The sequence below is a fragment of the Fusarium redolens genome (genome assembly GCF_020744475.1).
Source record: "Fusarium redolens strain MPI-CAGE-AT-0023 chromosome Unknown BKA55scaffold_2, whole genome shotgun sequence".
NCBI classification, from domain to species: domain Eukaryota; kingdom Fungi; phylum Ascomycota; class Sordariomycetes; order Hypocreales; family Nectriaceae; genus Fusarium; species Fusarium redolens.
Window position 1 is genome coordinate 2,001,003 of NW_025763665.1, and position 18,092 is coordinate 2,019,094.

An 18,092-nucleotide genomic window follows, 5' to 3' on the forward strand; every position below is an offset into this window, starting at 1 on the left:
AGAAAGAGGCGATCGATAAGAGCGCTGGAATTCGCAGATGTCAAAACAGAGGGGAAGTTATCCCACGGAAAAGAAGAGAGAAGTGTCTCAAACAAAAACGTCAGAGTCAAATGTCAAGTTCAAATCGAGTCGAGATAAGGCGCTGAGACTTGAATTTGGATTCAGCGGACGGGTTTTGAGATGGAAGAAGGGGAGGCTGCAGCACAGTCGCGCCTCATGGAATTGTGTGGAAGAATGTAGATTCTGTGGCGGTGCTGATAATGCATGACCTACGTCTTAGTGCGTCGTAGTAGTAACCACAACCACACTGGCGGGCCATGGAGGACTCGGGCTTCAGAGGAAGGTTGTGACGCGGCAAAAAAAATCAAAACAAAAATACTTTTTCTGTTTTCTGTTTCTTTCCGCACTTTCTTCTGGACTCTGTTCGGGTTTTCCAGGGGCTTCTACACACTCAAAAGCCCATCTTAAAGCCACTGTAAGCATCCAATACCTTCCCTTAGGTACCGGGCATACTTGCTTACACCTATTACATCAAACAAACAACTTACCTCACCTACACGCCCCATGCCTCAACAGGCGTCATACAAGGCTGTGTAGGTACCTCACTAACAGACCCCCCTGCAAGGCGTCCCCAGGACCCCTCCAAAAGGCCCCTAGGGCCCTTCCTGCAGTGGCCAAAAGTTCTTCGATTTTTTTCTCTCCTGCCGCAGGGTCCGATTTAGGACCCCACAACCCGACACTGATGCTTCTGCCCGGGCATGCAGCGTGTTGCACTGATTCGCTCACTCTTCACCTCCTCAAAAAGCCTGCCCGGCATCCCCTGTCACCGCGGAAGCTAGAGTACCCGACTCGGAGGGCGCATGACAGTTTATGGTTTGATACCGTTAGATTATCTACAATATTCGAAACGATGTGTCTATAAATGGTCATCATGAACGTGAAGTCGCGTGCTTTGTCTAAAGCCTGGAAACTTCCACCACCCTCTCTTGATGAACTGGGGTATCCGAAGTATTGTTTGTTGTCCAACAAACAAACCCTGTGTCCTCCGTGACCGCAGGATTGAATAATGAGATTACACAGAACATTGACATGTGAGATAATGACCAGGCTTCTCTCGGACGATGAAACACCCATGGGATTCCACGAGTCTCCAATTGTATCTTTGAAGCAGCGTCGGTTTTTGCCCACGTACTGTCGTACAACAGACTCTTCAAAATTCTGATCTGATTTTATGAAAGATCAGGGTAAGGGTACCTACAAGCTGGAGCCTCATGGAATTATTTGCGGGATACGATGGAATCAGCAAAATGATTAGTATGATTGGTCGATAAACCGCCACTGCTTTGAGTAAGTCTAAAAGTGGAACCATTCAACTCACTACCTCTACCTACCTGGGGGTAAGAAAACTTCTGACTCCTGTCCTAGGTGACAAAAAGACCTAGGTAAGTTTAATAAACTTAGGCAAGTTTAGTATAGATTAGTGGAGTTTTAGACTAGCCTTTTTTTGACACCTTGGTGCCCGGTCAGAAGTTTTCTTGCTCCCTGAGGCCTACCCACCTACCTATTACTGAAGCATCAACATCCAATCTTCGTTGTAACTAGAAACATTTCAACATTTTTGAACGAGAAGAAGCCCATATCGTTAAACAAAGAAACTGTGGGCCTCCGGCAGCCTAAAAGTTCAGAATTGATAAAATCAACATCCTCAGTAACGCAGTTCCATCAATATCTTGTCTGCTGCGTCAATTTCACATCTGCCTACCCCAATCTCACCTCGTTGTCATGGAATATTATGGGTGAGACCACAAAGGTCCAGAAGGGCAAGGTGTCAGCCAAGCGCAATAGCGAGGCACGCCGTGAGCAGAACCGCCTTGCTAGCCGAAACTATCGTATGTACTTTCATTGATCTGAAGTTGCACGATATATCGGCGAAGGGCCTTGATGTTGCTAACACCATCAACCTTGGTATTGCAGGCGAGAAGCGGAAGCAGAAACTCGCCCTGCTAAATAAGCTTTTGGAGCCCAGCAACCTTTCTAGTATCACCGGCAATGGTCATATAGATAACGTTCCGGGCCCCAGTGGTCTGAGTGATATCGGCGCTCCCCCATTGCAAAGTCAAACATTGTCCAACACACCTCTGTCTAATCCTCACATACCATTGGATCTCAATAGCTTCGACGGCACCGGGACATATTTTGTACCGCAAACTTGGGAAGATTCTACCCAGGAATCGATTCCAACGGTCATTTCTAACCAACTGTTTTCAGAATTTCTGCCACTAGGTGACAAAGGCAACTCTTCCAGCCTTGGATCTCACGACCAATGGGAAGCTGTTATGCCTGGGCTTGTACAACAATCTCCAACGTTTACAGGTGAACTCACAACAGACTACATGGGCTACAGGGCTATAGAAGAAGTCTTCGAGGATAGTTCAGACCCAGGCCACAGCGGCTCTCAAGGATCCTCAAGTAATGACGATAGTTCTCTCGAAGACGTCATACACGGTGTAGAGAGCCTCACCATTGAACAAAAACGATCTCTTCTTCGTCGTCTACAACAAGATACCCGGGATCCAAAATCTCCGTCTCCTTCGCAAAAGATATGGCATCAGACTCCCGGCCAACTTCAAGCTATTCAATTTGCGAGAGCGCTATACAAAACAGCAAATGCGAGACCATCGCTTTTCCCAGCACAGTACACAATGGAGCCGGGGATATTTGGTGCAATATTCGCAAACTGCTATGCTCTCGGCATGGCGGGTGTAGACGAGATACTCCATGATGATGGTTGCAGTGTGTTCTCTGTTACCCCGGACGAGGGCCATCATCCATCAAAACTGTCCTTGGTGAAATCAAGATTTCGGGATGTATCGTCTGACCTTCAACCGACTGAGAAACAGTTAACGTTTGGACATCATCCTTATATTGTGTGTTTGTATGAACGACTTCATGCTCTTGCGTACTAATACAGTTAGGATGTTATTCCGTTTAAAATCTTCCGTGAGAATCTCATCGCCATTCTCGATCGAGATCCCAATGCCATTGATGAAGGGGCTCTATGTCATGATATTCTTTCCGGCGGTTTCACATGTTGGGGAGCTGGGCGGAACTCACATGGTATGGGTGCAGGCGTGCCATGGGACTCACGTAGTTGGGAGCCCAGTATATGGTTTTTAATGAAGTATCGTGTATTAGCAGGTGAGTGGAATGATGAACTGTGGAAGAGTGCTCGGTGGTGGCATAATGCTCGAGGGGAGAGAATACATATATCGCAGGAAATACATGTAGGCAGCAACACGTTTCAGGGTACACCAAGGCGATAGATAATACACAACTGCTGACTTCACATTACCAAGGAATATTGACCAAAATACAGTCTGATAAACCATGTCACATAGTATTACAAGAAAGTGCTATAAAGACAGGGTCGAGGATATAAAACATGAGTAAGGATATGGTATCACGAAGAGTGCCTTACCAGACAAAGGCCTAGCATTCAAAACCTGACTGCCGACCCCAGCTTCGAAAATAAGAACATGAAAAGGGGATACACGCATGAGGCGGTTTTCATCACGCCCCTGTACACCAAGCATAGTTTATTCGTCCTTCGCAAGGCTTCATGAAAGGCCGTGCCGATGCTCGTTTCAATGGTTCTCCAACATGCTATGCGTTATGAAAACAAATATTTGAATTTAACCCTCAAAAGGCATCCTCGAAGGGGCAATCCACACTGTCATGGCCGTCACGCTCACAGAGAGCACACCACTTCTCGGGGTCCATGATGCCACTCTCCTTGCCAGCAACGGGGCCTGACTCCATGGGGTTCGGCATGATCTTAACTGCAGGAGAGGGAGGCCCAGTATTCTTGAGTCTGAAGGACGTGAGAGGTGCAGGGGCATCATCACCTGTAGGGGTATGGGGCTTGAGCTCCTCGCGGCTGGCCTTCTTGATGGCATTGGACTCGCCGTTGGTCTTAGCACCATCAGGACCGAACATGTTGGTGCAGGTTAGGATGTCGTGACCGTTAGTCTCACAGATCTCACACCAGAGGGTGCTAGTCTCAGTGGCATTGGAGTAGTCGTCACTCTCTGGCATTGTGTCGAGGGTGCTGACCCGCTTATGTGTAGCGGTACTGGATCTCTTGAGGTTCTCGACTGGTCGGTTCTCCATTGCTTGGGCCATAACGACAGTGTCTCGGGAGTCTCTGAAAGAAGACCTGTTGGCTACTGTGCCGTTCTGACGGAGTGATTCAAGCTCCTTCTCGAGTTCGTCCTCGCGACTGTTCTTCTTTTCGAGGAGAGATTGGAGTTCAGCAACTTGTCGTTCGAGATTGTCGCGCGCAATCTTATTCGCCACGACGTCTTCGGCCATCAATGAACCAGGCCTTGGTGCGGGGGGTTTGGGCTCTCCAGGAATAGAGTCTCGGCTGAGCGAATGAATGATGGCTTTGAGACCTCTAATCTCATCATCCTTCTGCTCAAGCTCCTTGGAAGATACTGTATTATCGCCGTTTGCGGGAGGAGCTGACGATGCCTTTTCACGTTCGCGACGCAATTCCGTCCTTGTTCGCTCAACCTCTCCTCGCAGGAACTCAACTTCCCCTCGAGCTTCTGCTTCACCCCGACGAGCGTCCTCTAAACCCTCTTCGAGTTCTTGGACCAGTTCCTCCAGTTGCTTTAGTTGGGTCGCCACGGAATCGACGTCTAGGTTCCGCGACTCGAGCTCTCGAACATCGGCCATCAGTTCCTCTATCCTTTTCTCATACACGCGCTCCGTTTCGGTACTGGCAAGCTCCAGAGTGTCGATAGTGCTCCGGAAGTCAGCTCGATGAGCGTCAAACTCTGCTGTGAGCATGGCAATCTTGTCGTTCTTTTCCCTCAGCAGTTGGCGCAGCTGTGCCGTGTCCTTGTTATCCCAGCTGTTTCGTTGCGCCGCCGGCATGTCTGCTTGCTCCATAAGACTTTGCAGTTCAACTAAGCTACTCTCCATGTCGGCTAATGTAGCGGACTGCTCCTTTAGTTGCCGATCGCGATCTTCAATTTGTGATCGCAGCCGATCGAGTTCCTCATCATTGACGTTGATACGCGACGCAGGTCGAATTTTCATCGCGAACGACGAGACCGACCCGGAGCTTCCATTGGTACCGGTTCGCTGGATTCCCAAAGGTGCGGGATCATCATCAAGACCTGATATCGACCCCAAGGCTGAAGCACTTCGCGGTCCATGACTTGGCTTCCGGTCCATTCTCTGGGGTCTCTTGCTTGGATCACCAGACGTACCGCGAACGCTCTGAGCGAAGCGAGATTGCGTTGGGCTCCCATACCTGGTGGGAGTTTTGGCTGGTGTTGTCATGGACGGTCTTGGTCCGGGTGTCATCTGCATCCGGCGTACAGGAGAGTCGGGCCGGGGGAGAGAAGTTCTGGGTGCCAGCTTTTGCTGAGGGCTTGGAGCCCGGGCGCCAGGTCCTACAGAAGCACTGAACTTGGGGAGACCAGGTGTCGGGGAAGTGTAGTTGAGTGAGTTTTGGTTGCCAGCCCGAAGTCCACCCATTGCGCCTGGTGTCATGGGAAGTGGCGGGATCGAATCGCGGCGAGGAAGGGCCTTAGCCGCAGGTAAGAAGATACCGGCACCAGGGATTGTTGTTGTGAAGTATGATATGCTGTTGGCTACTGTCAGTGGTTGAAACCCCATGAAACGCTGTATTATTCTTACCCGTCCACATCGCCATCATTTTTGCCTCGGCTGGCAAACTCTTGGTCGAGCTCGACACCAGCAAAAACTCCCTTCTTGCCTTGCACAGGACCAACGAAACGAACAACGCCATGCATTCCACCAGGGACATCAACAATGTCACCAAGCGCAACGTTCACAGCCTGTGAGCGACCGGGCGTCGTGGGGGGCATCATGTTTTGTGAGGAGTCGCTCAGGACAGTATCAACGGCGTAGCTCTCAGAAACATCGGGGATGCTGGCGAGGGAGCCTTGTGTGAGCTGGGCCAGGGAACCTTTGCGCGGTAGAGGCGGCGGCGCGGCGCGCGAATGTGAAGCGTATGCGGACTTGAGGTTAGGAGTTGATGCAGCGCTGTTCGGTCTTCGGATAGCGCGTGAGGAGCTCCTGGGACGGAGTTTTGGAGTAGTTGGCCTATTAGGAACGGTAGATGTTGTTGTTGTAGCAGAAGGCATCTTGTGAGGCGGCAAGGCCCAGCTGGGGGCCCTTATTTCGGTGTCGGGTACTGATTGCGGGCGTGTCTCATTTGTTTACACCCCACGCCGCATCTGGCAAAAAGGGGGGCAACCTTTGTTCTCGGGGAGCAACGAGCTTTTCTTGGCTGTGCTAACAATATTTTTAGTTCCCGTCAGGTACCGTCGGCTTCTAGCTTTGGCTTTCGTTTTAGTGAGAATGAGCACGGGTATTGGGTACTTGATCGGCTGGTTGTCTGTTGCTGAAGAGCTTGGGTACCGGCGGTTTTGAGGCGGTCGAGAGACGAAGGGTCTTGTCCAGGAGAAGCGGACCGGAGAAATTGGACGACGGAAGAAATGTGACAGGATGGACGATGTCGCAGCGGGCAACTAAATCCGAAATTCGAAGTGGTGAGATGGTGGGGATATGAAGATATGATGGGAGTAAACGTGTCTCTGGAAAAAAGAGAGACAGAGACAGAGGATGACGGGAGTTATGAAGCATGCAGCTATGGGTGGGATGTATGCGTGTATATAAACAATCGACAGTTCGAATATGCAGGAGAAGTCGGCTGTGCTCAGACTCAAAGTGGAGTGAAGCTATTGACAAAGAAAGGATAGCAATTAGTGACGGTGTTAGTGTTTGATGGGTGATTCAATGATACTGGCGCCAACGCTGTGAATGTTCCAGCGGAACAAAATGAAACGACTATGTAAGTTATATCAGACAAAGAAAGAGTTAGATACTCTTCATTATGAGGGCAGCCGGCCCTCTTTTACTTTCCCAGTCTCCCCCAACCCTATCATCCCTCTTAGGTACTCTTGCCCTCAGGTTCAGGCTCTGGTTTGTTGTCACCGCTTCTAAGCCCTCTACTGGGAGGGGCTCAGACAGGGACGATATAGGGGATGGACAGGGAGACAAGCAAGAGAAACCCGGGGAAGTCTGAAGCGCAGCAAGGATTTTAGTGACTGTGAGAGTCTGAAAATGGTGGTGCGATGCAGTGTGATGGTCCAGGGTGTCAATGCAGCTACAGTATCTCTGTAGGTGATAGATAAGAGAATATGATGACTGCAGCTTCAAAACAAAGAAGAGTCAACAAATAAATTCGAAAGGAAAGAAACACACATGAATTCTCTCATCTTTAAACTCAGTGCACGCATGTGCAGAAGCATGTGCTCATCATGAGCTGGCAAATCCTTCTCTTTATCATCTATCATCATGCTGTCCTCCAACTAGCACGCTCTTCTTACCCATTTTAACATGTTGTCATGATGAACCCCATTTGTTTACATGCAACTAAGCCTCTGTCACCACGGCATCGTCCCGCTGCCATGCATTCGCGCTGCATCAAGTGTGGCATATCCTTCACCGCCAATGGCCAACCATGCGCTGATGATAGCTTCTCCAGTAGGCGCCCTTGAGCTCTAGGGGTCTCATTCGTTCCCGCATGCAACTGCACGGTGCACATCATGCTACCTTGGCTTATTAGTGGGGACATTGACAGATTGAATTCGTTGTCATGTACAATTCGGTTCGACATCAGCCATTCATTACTGTAGCCGCCGTCTTGAGACGTTGAGAGAAGTTTTAGAGCTGTCGTTGGTCATGATATAAATGGGGGCTTTACATTGTTTTTTTTAGTCTCTTCATTCCATGGCTATGATACGGTCTGGCTTTCTGTTGAAAAAGAGTTAAATTTAATTGACTCATTATTCCTCTGGTAAGAACAGTTTAAAGCCCAGGTATCCCGATATATGACAGTCTTATTGCAAGAAAAGTCGTGCCCTTCAGGGTAGCCAGGCTAAGCAAGGTAAGAACACTTAGGAACCATATCCTAAGCGACAAAAAGACTTAGGTAAGTTTAGTACAATTTAGTAGGCCTTAGAGTGCGCATTTTTTTTGTTTTTTTGGCACCCTAATTAGAAGCCAAAAGTTTTCTTGACCCCTGAGGCCATACGAAGGCGCTTCACGTCTGAGATCACTCCGTTATGCGGATCATTCCATGCTAACCATGTCAAGGGTCGGAAATAACTACAGAGGCTTCATAATCAGATTTTCTAAGCGGGTTTAACTAGTTAACGAGAAAAGCGCAGGATGCAAATTGCGACAATGCGGATGTGCTTCAACACCAGTAATGACATGTAAGCTTCTGCCTGATGACAAAGCTCCTTTCCACCTCTTGATCGTTCCCAGAAACAACAATAATTAATAAAAGTTCGCCCGTCCACTCAAATACAGTCCCTACCCTTCTCTCTCTCCTCTAAACCCTGCCCGCATGAGTCTGGCATATCGATCCTACTGGGTTCCGTTGACAGGGACATTATCAGAAGGGCTAAGGGGGGCAGGTTGCTTCGTTCGAAGAGTTAGGGGGAATGGGTACTCGTCGGGGTCTTCTTCCTCACTGCAAATAATATTAGCCAGGGCTTCAAACCAAGCACAAATGTTCACTTACGGAAGCTTCCATGCAACATAGTCCTCAGTGCTCAAGCCTTCACGGCCTTCCTGAAGACTGGCAAAATCGCCGGGGGTCATCATGCCAGTGCGATCTCGTGGCGAGCCAGGAACAGAGAAGGGTCGCGAAATCTTTTGCTCGACACCAGGGATGAAGTCCTCCTCCTCATCGTCGCCACTGAAAGAGTTGGGGTAGGCACGGCGTAGAGCTAGCTGACGAGCCTTGACATACTCCATGCCCATACGCTTCCAGTCGAGGAGGTCGCTAAGGCGCTCTGTTCGATTTCGTTGGTTGATACGCTGACGGCGGCTCTTGCCGCAAAAATCGTACATGAACGAGGTGAGCTGGTTGACGGAGTCGTCAACACCCTTGGTTCGTCGATCCACAATGTAAATACCATAGTCGCTCGAGTTCTCGATAAGCTCTTCCATGTAGCATCCGAAACCAGAAAGGTTGGTGGTAATGCTGGGCACACCCATGACGGTACATTCGGCGGGAGTATAGCCCCAAGGCTCATAGTACGAAGAGAAGACGCCCAGGTGGCAACCCCGGACAAAGTCATCGTAATCGAGAGGAAGGACAGGGTTGGCAGAGTTGAGGAACTCGGGGTGGAAGACAACCTTGACTCGGTCAGAGGGGTGGTTGAAAAGTTGCACACGTCGAATCTGGTTCAGGACAGGGTCCTCGTGATCGTTGAGCATGTTATGGGTGACAATAGGGGGAAGTCCGTGACGCTTCATGGCAAAGAGACGACGGCGAAGTAGAACTCGGTCTTGAGCAGAGATGAGCTCCTTCTCATCGGGCATGGGATCACCCTCATGCCACTTAAGAGAGCGCTCAAAGATGCGACGGCCAATGCTTTGCTCAATAACATGGGTGGTATCTCGGAGTGACTTGATGACCGCCTGACCCTTGAGCGCCTCGACAGTGAGCGAAGTGGTCTGAGCAGGCATGATAATAAAGGCAACAACTGTCAACTTGCTACCAGCGGCCTTGAGACGATGGTTCAATCGTGCCAAGGACTCGATGAACATGTCGACACCCTTATTCCTGAACTCATAACGACCAGCAGTGAAGAGGTATAGTGTGTTGTCGGGATCAAAGTCGTAGTGACCATAGAAATGCCCTCGAACAAAGTCATGGATCTTCTCCTTTGCCTGCTGATGCAGATTTTGGAATTCGTGAACCGCGGAGAACTTTGTGACGTTAAGACCATTGGGCAGAACGCCATCAGGCTTTCGCTTCAGCAGATGCTCGGACTCAAACGCTGTGATGTGAGAGACTGTGGTAAAAACATCACAGGCATGCGCGGCTGCTCGTTCAATGCAGTATCGGTGGTAGATACCGCGCTTACCAGCCTCAGCATCGACATCGAACCATTGCAGGTTGTTGTAGAAGTCCACGGAGCCAGCGCAGAGGTATCGGCCGAGAAGAGTGGCATGTGTGGTAAAGATCGTCGTAACATCGATGCGGCGCTTCTTGCAGAGGGGCAGGGCAACGCCAGCAAGCCACTCGTGAAAATGAGCAATGACAGCCCTCTTCTTCTCATGGCAGACGAACTACAAAATATTAAGGTTAGCAGATCTGACACGTAAGCGGGATAGTCCAGCGGATTTACCTCTCCCAGGAACCAGGCGACCAGGTAACCGAAAACAATGGCCTCGTTGGTCTCATCGTCGCCAGGTGGTGAAGGAATGCTGGCAGCTTCCCACAAATCGGCCTTCCACTCATCCATGCGACCATAGGCAGTCTTGGTGTCGATGAGAATAACTCTGGGGGCCCCCTCAATTAACCAACGACCATAAACAATGTGAATTCCTCGATCTCTCATGGACTGTAGGGTAGCAGCGATCTCTGGGTTGGTGGGTTCCATCTCCTCCACCTCGACAGCAGCCTATTGTGGTCAGTATGTGAAAGTCATGACAATCATCAAGCTGAAAGCTTACCGATTGATGGTTGAGGGGACCGATCAGGGTGTAGCGGTCGCCATATTCAGCTGTTGTAACAGGAGCCTTGGATTTGATAACTGAGTAGATACCACCGACTGCGTTGCACATCAAGTTAGCATGTAAAGACTCGCGAGAGCAAGGGACTTTGCTGTCGCAAACGACTGACCTCGATGAGCTACCTCAGTAGCAATCTCAAAGAGAAGGTGGTTCTTGATGTCGCGAGTCTGCTGCTCGCCTTCACTCATCTTGACGTGTTTACCTCAAGTCAAGAAGATGAGGAGTAAGTCGCTGAGGGGAAGTTCGCTGGACAGTGAACGCGATGATCTGATGGACTTCGACCAGGGGTGTAGTCGCGTTGAATTGAGCAGTGGAGCTAGCGCAGAAACCGTTCAGGAGGACAGGAACAGGAGAGCGAGAGAGCAGGGAAAAGAGCTATAATAAAGGAGGAGGAAGCTGTAACGATGGTCCGCGAAGCTAATTGAGAAGTTTTCTCGGGAGCAGCGAGGCGTGGCTGGGGGGAGTCGGCAGAAGCGAAACGGAGGGATCGAATCGAGATGGTGGTGGTCTCGATGTTGCGTCACTGTGCCGCTGCTGAGAGCGAACCTAACCTAAGAGATGGATCTGCATGCGATGGGATGGGTGAGCACTGAGCACTGAACATGGGGCATTCACAGGGGATAGAGGGATCCATCTGCAGATGGATATGTGCCCATGGGGAGCGGAGTAGGAGGAGTAGAGAACACTAACAGCGATGGGTACTGCTATAGCTAGTACGATGGATCTCAGGTCCAGGCGGTGGTGATTTGCTTTGGTGTTTTGAAGCACTACACCAATTGACAAGAGAGAGGAACCGAGTGTGGTGAGGAGGAGAGAAAAAAGGTAGGAAGAATGAAAGGGAAAAATGAAAGTTTAAGGGAGGAATTACGAGGCCAAGAAGTTGGAAGCAAGCAACCAATATGGAGGGATATTGTGCAGAGGACGTTGAGTTAACAAGAAGATGGTGTAATAATGTACTCGGCACGTACCAAGAGGCCACTACAGCAACTATCGGCTGTGATGTCACCTGGTGGTGATGCCCCTACGAGTACAGCTTCAGGCCTTCAGCTCGTACTTTGGCGTACTAGCGGCCCAAGCTTGGGTGGGGTCGGTGGGATGTCGGGGCCCCAAGCTCCTAGCAACGGCGCCTAAACAAAAGCCAACCTAAAGGCCCGTATACCAAGCCCAAATTACTGTGGAATCCAGGGCAATTCTCCCATCGCCACATGGAGCCGTTCTCTAGGCTCCAAGGACCTCTAGACCAGGGTCAACGTCTTACATGCTTTTAGAAAGACAATGTCCTGGGTTAATGCCTGGAGGAGCCGATTGAGCGTAACATCAGTGTTCTACTCGACTAAGCCTCCAGTAGAGAGATATCAGAAACCATCATATGACTACCATCAGACCATTAAACCTTTTCTCTTAACTTTTCACTCGACGAAACTGTTTTGAGGGTCTCATGTATCATCTCCTCTAAACTCAATCAAGATTAACCGCGCAGAAATGAACCTGGCCAAACGCCACAAACTTGAGATCAAAAGGAATAGCTCCTTGCAACACCAACGCCACTCCGGTCAAAAAGCCGAGGCCGGCCCATTGATCAAGGTGTTTCATTGCCATTTCCAGGTCTTGATGTTACGCCATTATGAGATTGAGTCACTTTGTTGAGGAGCATGGGTTAATTTTACTCTTTTTTCCTTGCCTGTTATTAGTCGATACGCCTCGACGTTTTTCCTCAACGGCATGCGCAACTCTCCCACCCGTTCTGTAGGGTATGTTGGCACGGTGCAGACTTTTTACTTCTCACCACACTAGCGATTAGGTACAAGGACCAGACAGAACTTTTCATTCTAAAAAAAAATTGAGACCTGTCCTATGTATGGTCAGACGCAGGTCTGGCACTTCTTGGGGATGTCGGGATGAGGTCATGGAATGCGGGGGAATACCAGAGATCGACATGTTCAGCAGATGTGGTTGTTTCCCCAAGTCACAGGAATCCTTTTACTATGGCACACCTTTGAAATCGATGCCAACATTATGATGTCTATTTTCAGGACAGATATCCTCCTACTCTCCAGAGCGCTGGTCATAGAAGGATGATGGCAAACCCTACTATACCATTGTGTCTACTGATACCTTATCTTGTAAGTCTTGGGACTATAAACAAGGCTTACTTTAATCCTAGACCTAAGTCTTATAAACTCATTTACAAGAAAAAGATCTTTTCCCTCCCAAATCTCCATAAACCCCAAGGGTGGTGCATCCTATTTTCTTGCTAACCTCCAATCTATAGCTCATGATGGAAACCCTCCAGATCACCACAGAGAATTTACCAATGATTGTTCGACTTTATCGAAAATTAATAACAGAACACATACCACCTTCAAACCGCAAGTAAACAAAATGAGATAGGTGGCTTTGTTGCCACCGACCGAACCTCTACGGTGTAAGTTCTACCGAGACCCCGAGCCGTAATACTCATGTCTGAACAACTCCCTTATTCAGCGTTGTATGTCTCTCCTTAAAACACTACGAGATTAGCTCCCCACGGCTACGGAATTACCAAGAATGCATTTGCTGGAACTGCTCCGTCAACCCGACTCCCCTGTTTCCATCGAGACATATGTGGTACGTCTGTAGAGCTTTATTACCCCAAATGCCATGGTAACAGAATACGGGGGTATTTTGCCTAGCAACAATACATTGGATTTGAAAGCTATTATTCAAGCGATCATATGTAGCAGCAATTGATATGGGTCAATCATCGTCATTACTTCGACATAAGGAAGCAAGACAAGAGACAATACGTTTCTCTCTCGCTGAAAGTCCCAGGCATAAGCTATTGACTCGCGAGCTGACTCGGGAATGGTCATGTTTCTCTAAACAAGACTGCTACTTTTTAAGTACACCGTAGAGGTCAACACGGGTAAAATTGAGTTGACACTTGTCAAGAAACATGGTGACTTCATTCAACGAGGTTCAGCTCAACAGCATGCTATCTCGTTGATGGAGAACAAGTTTGAGGCTCAACCCACACACCTGATATTCTTTTTACGGATTTAAAGTATCGGCCTAAGCCCCAATGGCTTACCTCAACCTTTAAAAGAAAGCCTCGACACCAAATTTAAGTTCGTATCCAAGAGATGAAAATCTTCAACTCTCAGGGCTGTCCAACAAAGATCACCCACTCCATAATTGGGATGCTTGATTGAATGCTGTAAACTAGGAAGCCATGAAAATTAGGCTCATGAAGGAATTGCTGTATAAATGTACCTTCATCTAATGTAATAAGGTATCTTTCATTTTTGTACAGTTAGGTACTATGTATAGCCCCAGGAAGATGGTTCAGCCTTGCAGCCACCGATATCGTCATTGGCCAGCAGCTCAGATCGGCTCCCCGCAGTGGGACCAGAATTAATGCAAGGCTACAAAATTTTCCAAAATTTTCTAGATTTTGCTGAGATCTTTGCGCACTGATTTACCACAAGCAGACTTCACCGCACGTATAGCGTTCGAGATACCCGGAGCCCAATCGGCTTCAAAACCAGTAGAAATCTTTTACTCTACAACTTCCAATCAGTTCACCTGGAAAATAATTTGTCAGACAACAATTGAATAGCTGCGCAAAAATGGGGGACGTCGCACAGGTGAAGGTCGTCTTCACCACCACTGAGCAGGATCTGGTACTCCCAGATTCTAAACAGCAATTGCTCGTGCCTGCAGGTTGGTTATTGATGTTTTTGAAGACTTTAGAGCAAACAAGGGACTGATTTTTATCATAGATATCAAACGATATGGCCTCTCCCGCATTCTCAACTCCGAGTCTATGCTCGACACCTCCTCTCCCATCCCTCTCGACTTTCTCGCCAATGGCACATTTCTCCGAACTTCTATCGAAGAGTATCTTGCAACAAATGGTCTTTCATCTGAATCTACCTTGACTTTGCAGTATGTTCGAAGTCTGCTACCCCCGGTTTACGAAGCGAGCTTTGAGCATGACGACTGGGTTGGTGGTATAGACCTCCTATCTGCGACTTCACGAGCAGGCCTTCTGGCTGGTGGTGGGAGTGTCCCCGAGCGAGTTGCGAGTGCTTCTTACGACGGCCTTGTTAGAGTTTGGAACCCCTCCGGAGACGCACTCGCAGTGTCTTCTGCCGGTAGAGCTGGTGGTCATAGTCAGCGAGCGAATGCGGTTAAGTGGATCTCGCAGAAGCAGCTGGCTTCAGCTGGCCTGGATCGCAAAGTTATTGTCTGGGACTATAGCGAGTCTGAGGATGGTTTCTCTGGCGCCCTCAAGTCCAGCATGGAACTCTGGGGTCACGAGAAGGAAATCCACAGTCTCGACATTAACGGAGCCACCAAGCGTATTCTCACAGCCTCATCCGACGGTAAAGTCGGTCTTTGGACATCATCAAAAAGAACAGCTCCCCAGGCAGATCCTGAGAGCTTGCCTTCTGCGCATAGCACGAAGCGAGCCAAGCTTGCAAGTGCCGCCAACACTGCACAGCGTGGTCCTCTCGCTTTGATCCCTGTCCACGATGAGCCTGTGACTGCTGCCATCTTTCATCCCAACGACGCAACGGTCGCTTATTCGGCATCGAAAGATCATACTGTTCGCACTATTGACTTGACAACCCAGCGCGAGGTCAGCCGACTCACTACTATGCACCCACTATTATGCGCAACGGCGCTCCCTGGATCCTCGCTTGTCGCTGCTGGTTCGTCGGCCCGACATATTACCCTCCTCGACCCCCGCGAGTCAGCCACTACAACCTCAGCCATGACACTCCGCGGTCACGTTAATATGGTTGTCTCTTTGGCGCCTTCGCCCGAAAACGACCACTCGCTTGTGTCCGGCTCTCATGACAGCACATGTCGTGTGTGGGATCTTCGAAGCGTGCGGATGGGTACATCGGAAGAGGGTGGCGGCAGCGTAAGCGAGCCTGTGTACACCATAGGCCGAGAATGGCTGAAGGGCAAGAAGCTCCCCCCTGCTGGTGATGGAGCCAAGGTGCTGAGTGTGGCCTGGGATCAGTCCTGGGGTATTGTGAGTGGTGGTGAGGATAAGAAGGTTCAGATCAACAGAGGCCGTGATCTGTTTGGGCCAGGATCATAGTGTAATAGAAATAGGGACTGAAAAGCGACTGTTCCTTTATATTTGAAAAGTATTTATTGTGTTCTTGGACAGTATGGGCTGGGATACTTTATTAACCAATTGGCAACGAGCCTGAAGATCACGAATTACAACCTGAATAGAAGGCAATAAGCAATCTTCATCTATTCGTTTCCAATCCAGCTTGTAGCCAAACTGCCGATCCGAGTAGTTCCCCATATGTATACTCAAATCCTAACATCGATTTTATAATTCTTCTGACTCTTGACTTGCATCCACCAATGCTCGATACCTGGCACTCACTAGTGACTGAGGAGCAAGGTGGACCAGCACCTCGGTTCTAAGCCTCGCCTTGGAAAAAGGCAACCCTTCCAAGATGATGGCATCAAGGATATAGGAAACAACAGTGTTTGTCTTTAGAGGAGGAGTACGTAAGAGTGTCGCAACGGCTTCTGGGGTAAGATCGTGGTTGTCGTACCACATGTAATAAGTGCGTAGAGACGACAATGGTGGAGTCGACTTGCGGTGCGTCGTGCTGCGGTATTGTTGAGCGTGCTTTTCAGCAGCGAGGATACGGGGATCCCTTGTATCATGAGAATTGCTCTCTGATGGGGGCGTGGCCTTTGTGGTGGGCATCGCGACTGATTGTGTAGGCCTGGTTTCTGGCGTATCAAGTCCCGCCTCAACATCAGCAATCACTTCAGATTCCCCCGATTCTGAAGTCGCATCACTTTCGTCAACGTCATCAGCGGTCAAGAACTGAATAGGAAGATTCTTCTCCACGAAGGCTGGTCGAGGAGGAGTAGGTTGAAGCTTCATGCGTTCCTGCTCAAGGACGTAGTATAGCTGCAGGCCAACATATGCATCTGAAGCCGAATCTATATATGCGTGAGTTACAGAAGCACCGATAACTCAAAGTTTGACTTACATGCAACTTGATCTGTTGACAGACGCATCATCCAGTTACTGGAACGCACATCTTCTCCTTTAAACAAGGGAAGACCTAACATCTCCTGTGTCTGCACGGCTAAAGACACCATGACCTTGTTGATTCGGTCCAGCTCTCCAGCCTTCGAGTATTTGACAAGTTTGTAGAGGTGGGACAGCTCGAGAAGTCCCTTACTGTTTATGCCGAGATTGTTCTTCAATCTTGTGCAGTCACCCTTGATAGCCACGCCGACTTTCGTTACGCTTTCGTCCTCCATGATCCTCTTGAACGTTGGGGCGACAAAGTCGTCCCTGGGAAAAAGTGCAACGTGGAACAACCCTACACGACTTGGGCTAGCGATCTGGATGAGCGAAACATTTCGTCGAGGGTTGGAATTGGCAGGGCCCCTCCCAACAAACCACTCCAAATCGAAACCAATGACTTTCTCGTCAGAAAAGTACCTTTCACAAACATGCTCCATCGTATGTTTTGAGGTGCAGTAGTGGACTTTGACTTTCTGCTCCTCGCCGTTTCCTTGAACTTGACGGTACATTTTGTAGGACCAGAACGACTGGCTGGAGCCCGCTTTACTCTTTCGGGCTGCATCCCAAAGGTCGGTGTCGATTGTGTAATCTAAGGATGTGAGGGGAGCAGCGACGGAATCCGTCAGGCTTTTCTCCCGTTTTGAGGCCTCGATGAGATCCCCATCTGTGTCTGATGCAACCTGGGTGCCTTCAGAGATGGTTTCAATCGCAGGCAACACCAACCGATCTTGTTGATCGAACCATTCCGCCGCATCACGCTCGAACTCCTCATCTTCGCCGAACTCATCAATTTCGACATCTCCTTTTTCAACATCTTCAGACCCAGAGGCAGGAGTATGGACGAATCGAGTAATATCTAGGAAAGGATACGATGGCTGGTGATCGCTTTTTGGAGAAAACCTGATCCCAAAAGCCGGATTCCACAGACGATTCTTTATAGTTGGTGACATATTGGAGCTAAACTTTTCCCTTCATAGATAGAACCGTCAGGAAGTTTTAAAAGACGAAGATGGGTATTTAACATACCTACTAGTATAGGGGAACCGACGCGTTCTTGTCAAGGGTCTTGATACACTGCCAGCAATGCGCCCCTGTAAAGACAGTATCATTGGGGTATGAAGTGACTGAAATGTAGCCAGCGTCGGTGAGCCATTGTGGCAAAAGCCCATGACCCTGATACGCGAAAGCTACTGTACAGTAAGTATGTGAGATTTGTTAGGCAGCCGCGTCAATAGAGCGATCATTGATTCTGAGCGTTAGCGGGTCGCTTGGTGAGGGTGGAGGTGGGCGATCAACTGGCTTAGTCACCATGATTATCGCGAGAGCACGTGGGGACGTGCTCTATATTCACACCTCCATAATCCATCCCACTTTGAGACTTTGAGACGAC

At 49.2% G+C, this 18,092-nt stretch overlaps 5 protein-coding genes across 5 annotated transcripts; 2 read left to right on the forward strand and 3 right to left on the reverse strand.

The window, feature by feature from the left end:
- Positions 1–1,792: 1,792 nt before the first annotated feature.
- BKA55DRAFT_589712 (uncharacterized protein) lies at positions 1,793–3,439 on the forward strand (the record flags this gene model as incomplete). Its single annotated transcript, XM_046194984.1, has 4 exons — positions 1,793–1,889; positions 1,975–2,927; positions 2,976–3,198; positions 3,399–3,439. 4 exons carry the CDS (start codon positions 1,793–1,795, stop codon positions 3,437–3,439), a joined length of 1,314 nt encoding a protein of 437 aa, XP_046055097.1.
- A 260-nt stretch (positions 3,440–3,699) lies between these two features.
- On the reverse strand, positions 3,700–6,182 carry BKA55DRAFT_589713 (uncharacterized protein; the record flags this gene model as incomplete). The annotated part of the gene is made up of 2 exons (XM_046194985.1): positions 3,700–5,659; positions 5,713–6,182. 2 exons carry the CDS (start codon positions 6,180–6,182, stop codon positions 3,700–3,702), a joined length of 2,430 nt encoding a protein of 809 aa, XP_046055098.1.
- Positions 6,183–8,475: 2,293 nt separating this feature from the next.
- Positions 8,476–10,826, reverse strand: BKA55DRAFT_534065 (glycogen synthase; the record flags this gene model as incomplete). The annotated part of the gene is made up of 5 exons (XM_046189547.1): positions 8,476–8,581; positions 8,633–10,191; positions 10,251–10,526; positions 10,579–10,676; positions 10,748–10,826. 5 exons carry the CDS (start codon positions 10,824–10,826, stop codon positions 8,476–8,478), a joined length of 2,118 nt encoding a protein of 705 aa, XP_046055099.1.
- A 3,420-nt stretch (positions 10,827–14,246) lies between these two features.
- On the forward strand, positions 14,247–15,733 carry BKA55DRAFT_684549 (WD40-repeat-containing domain protein; the record flags this gene model as incomplete). The annotated part of the gene is made up of 2 exons (XM_046198656.1): positions 14,247–14,340; positions 14,400–15,733. 2 exons carry the CDS (start codon positions 14,247–14,249, stop codon positions 15,731–15,733), a joined length of 1,428 nt encoding a protein of 475 aa, XP_046055100.1.
- A 243-nt stretch (positions 15,734–15,976) lies between these two features.
- Positions 15,977–17,652, reverse strand: BKA55DRAFT_501632 (ribonuclease H-like domain-containing protein; the record flags this gene model as incomplete). The annotated part of the gene is made up of 2 exons (XM_046186851.1): positions 15,977–16,608; positions 16,659–17,652. The coding sequence occupies 2 exons, from the start codon at positions 17,650–17,652 to the stop codon at positions 15,977–15,979; spliced, it is 1,626 nt and encodes a 541-aa protein (XP_046055101.1).
- Between the last annotated feature and the right edge of the window lie 440 nt (positions 17,653–18,092).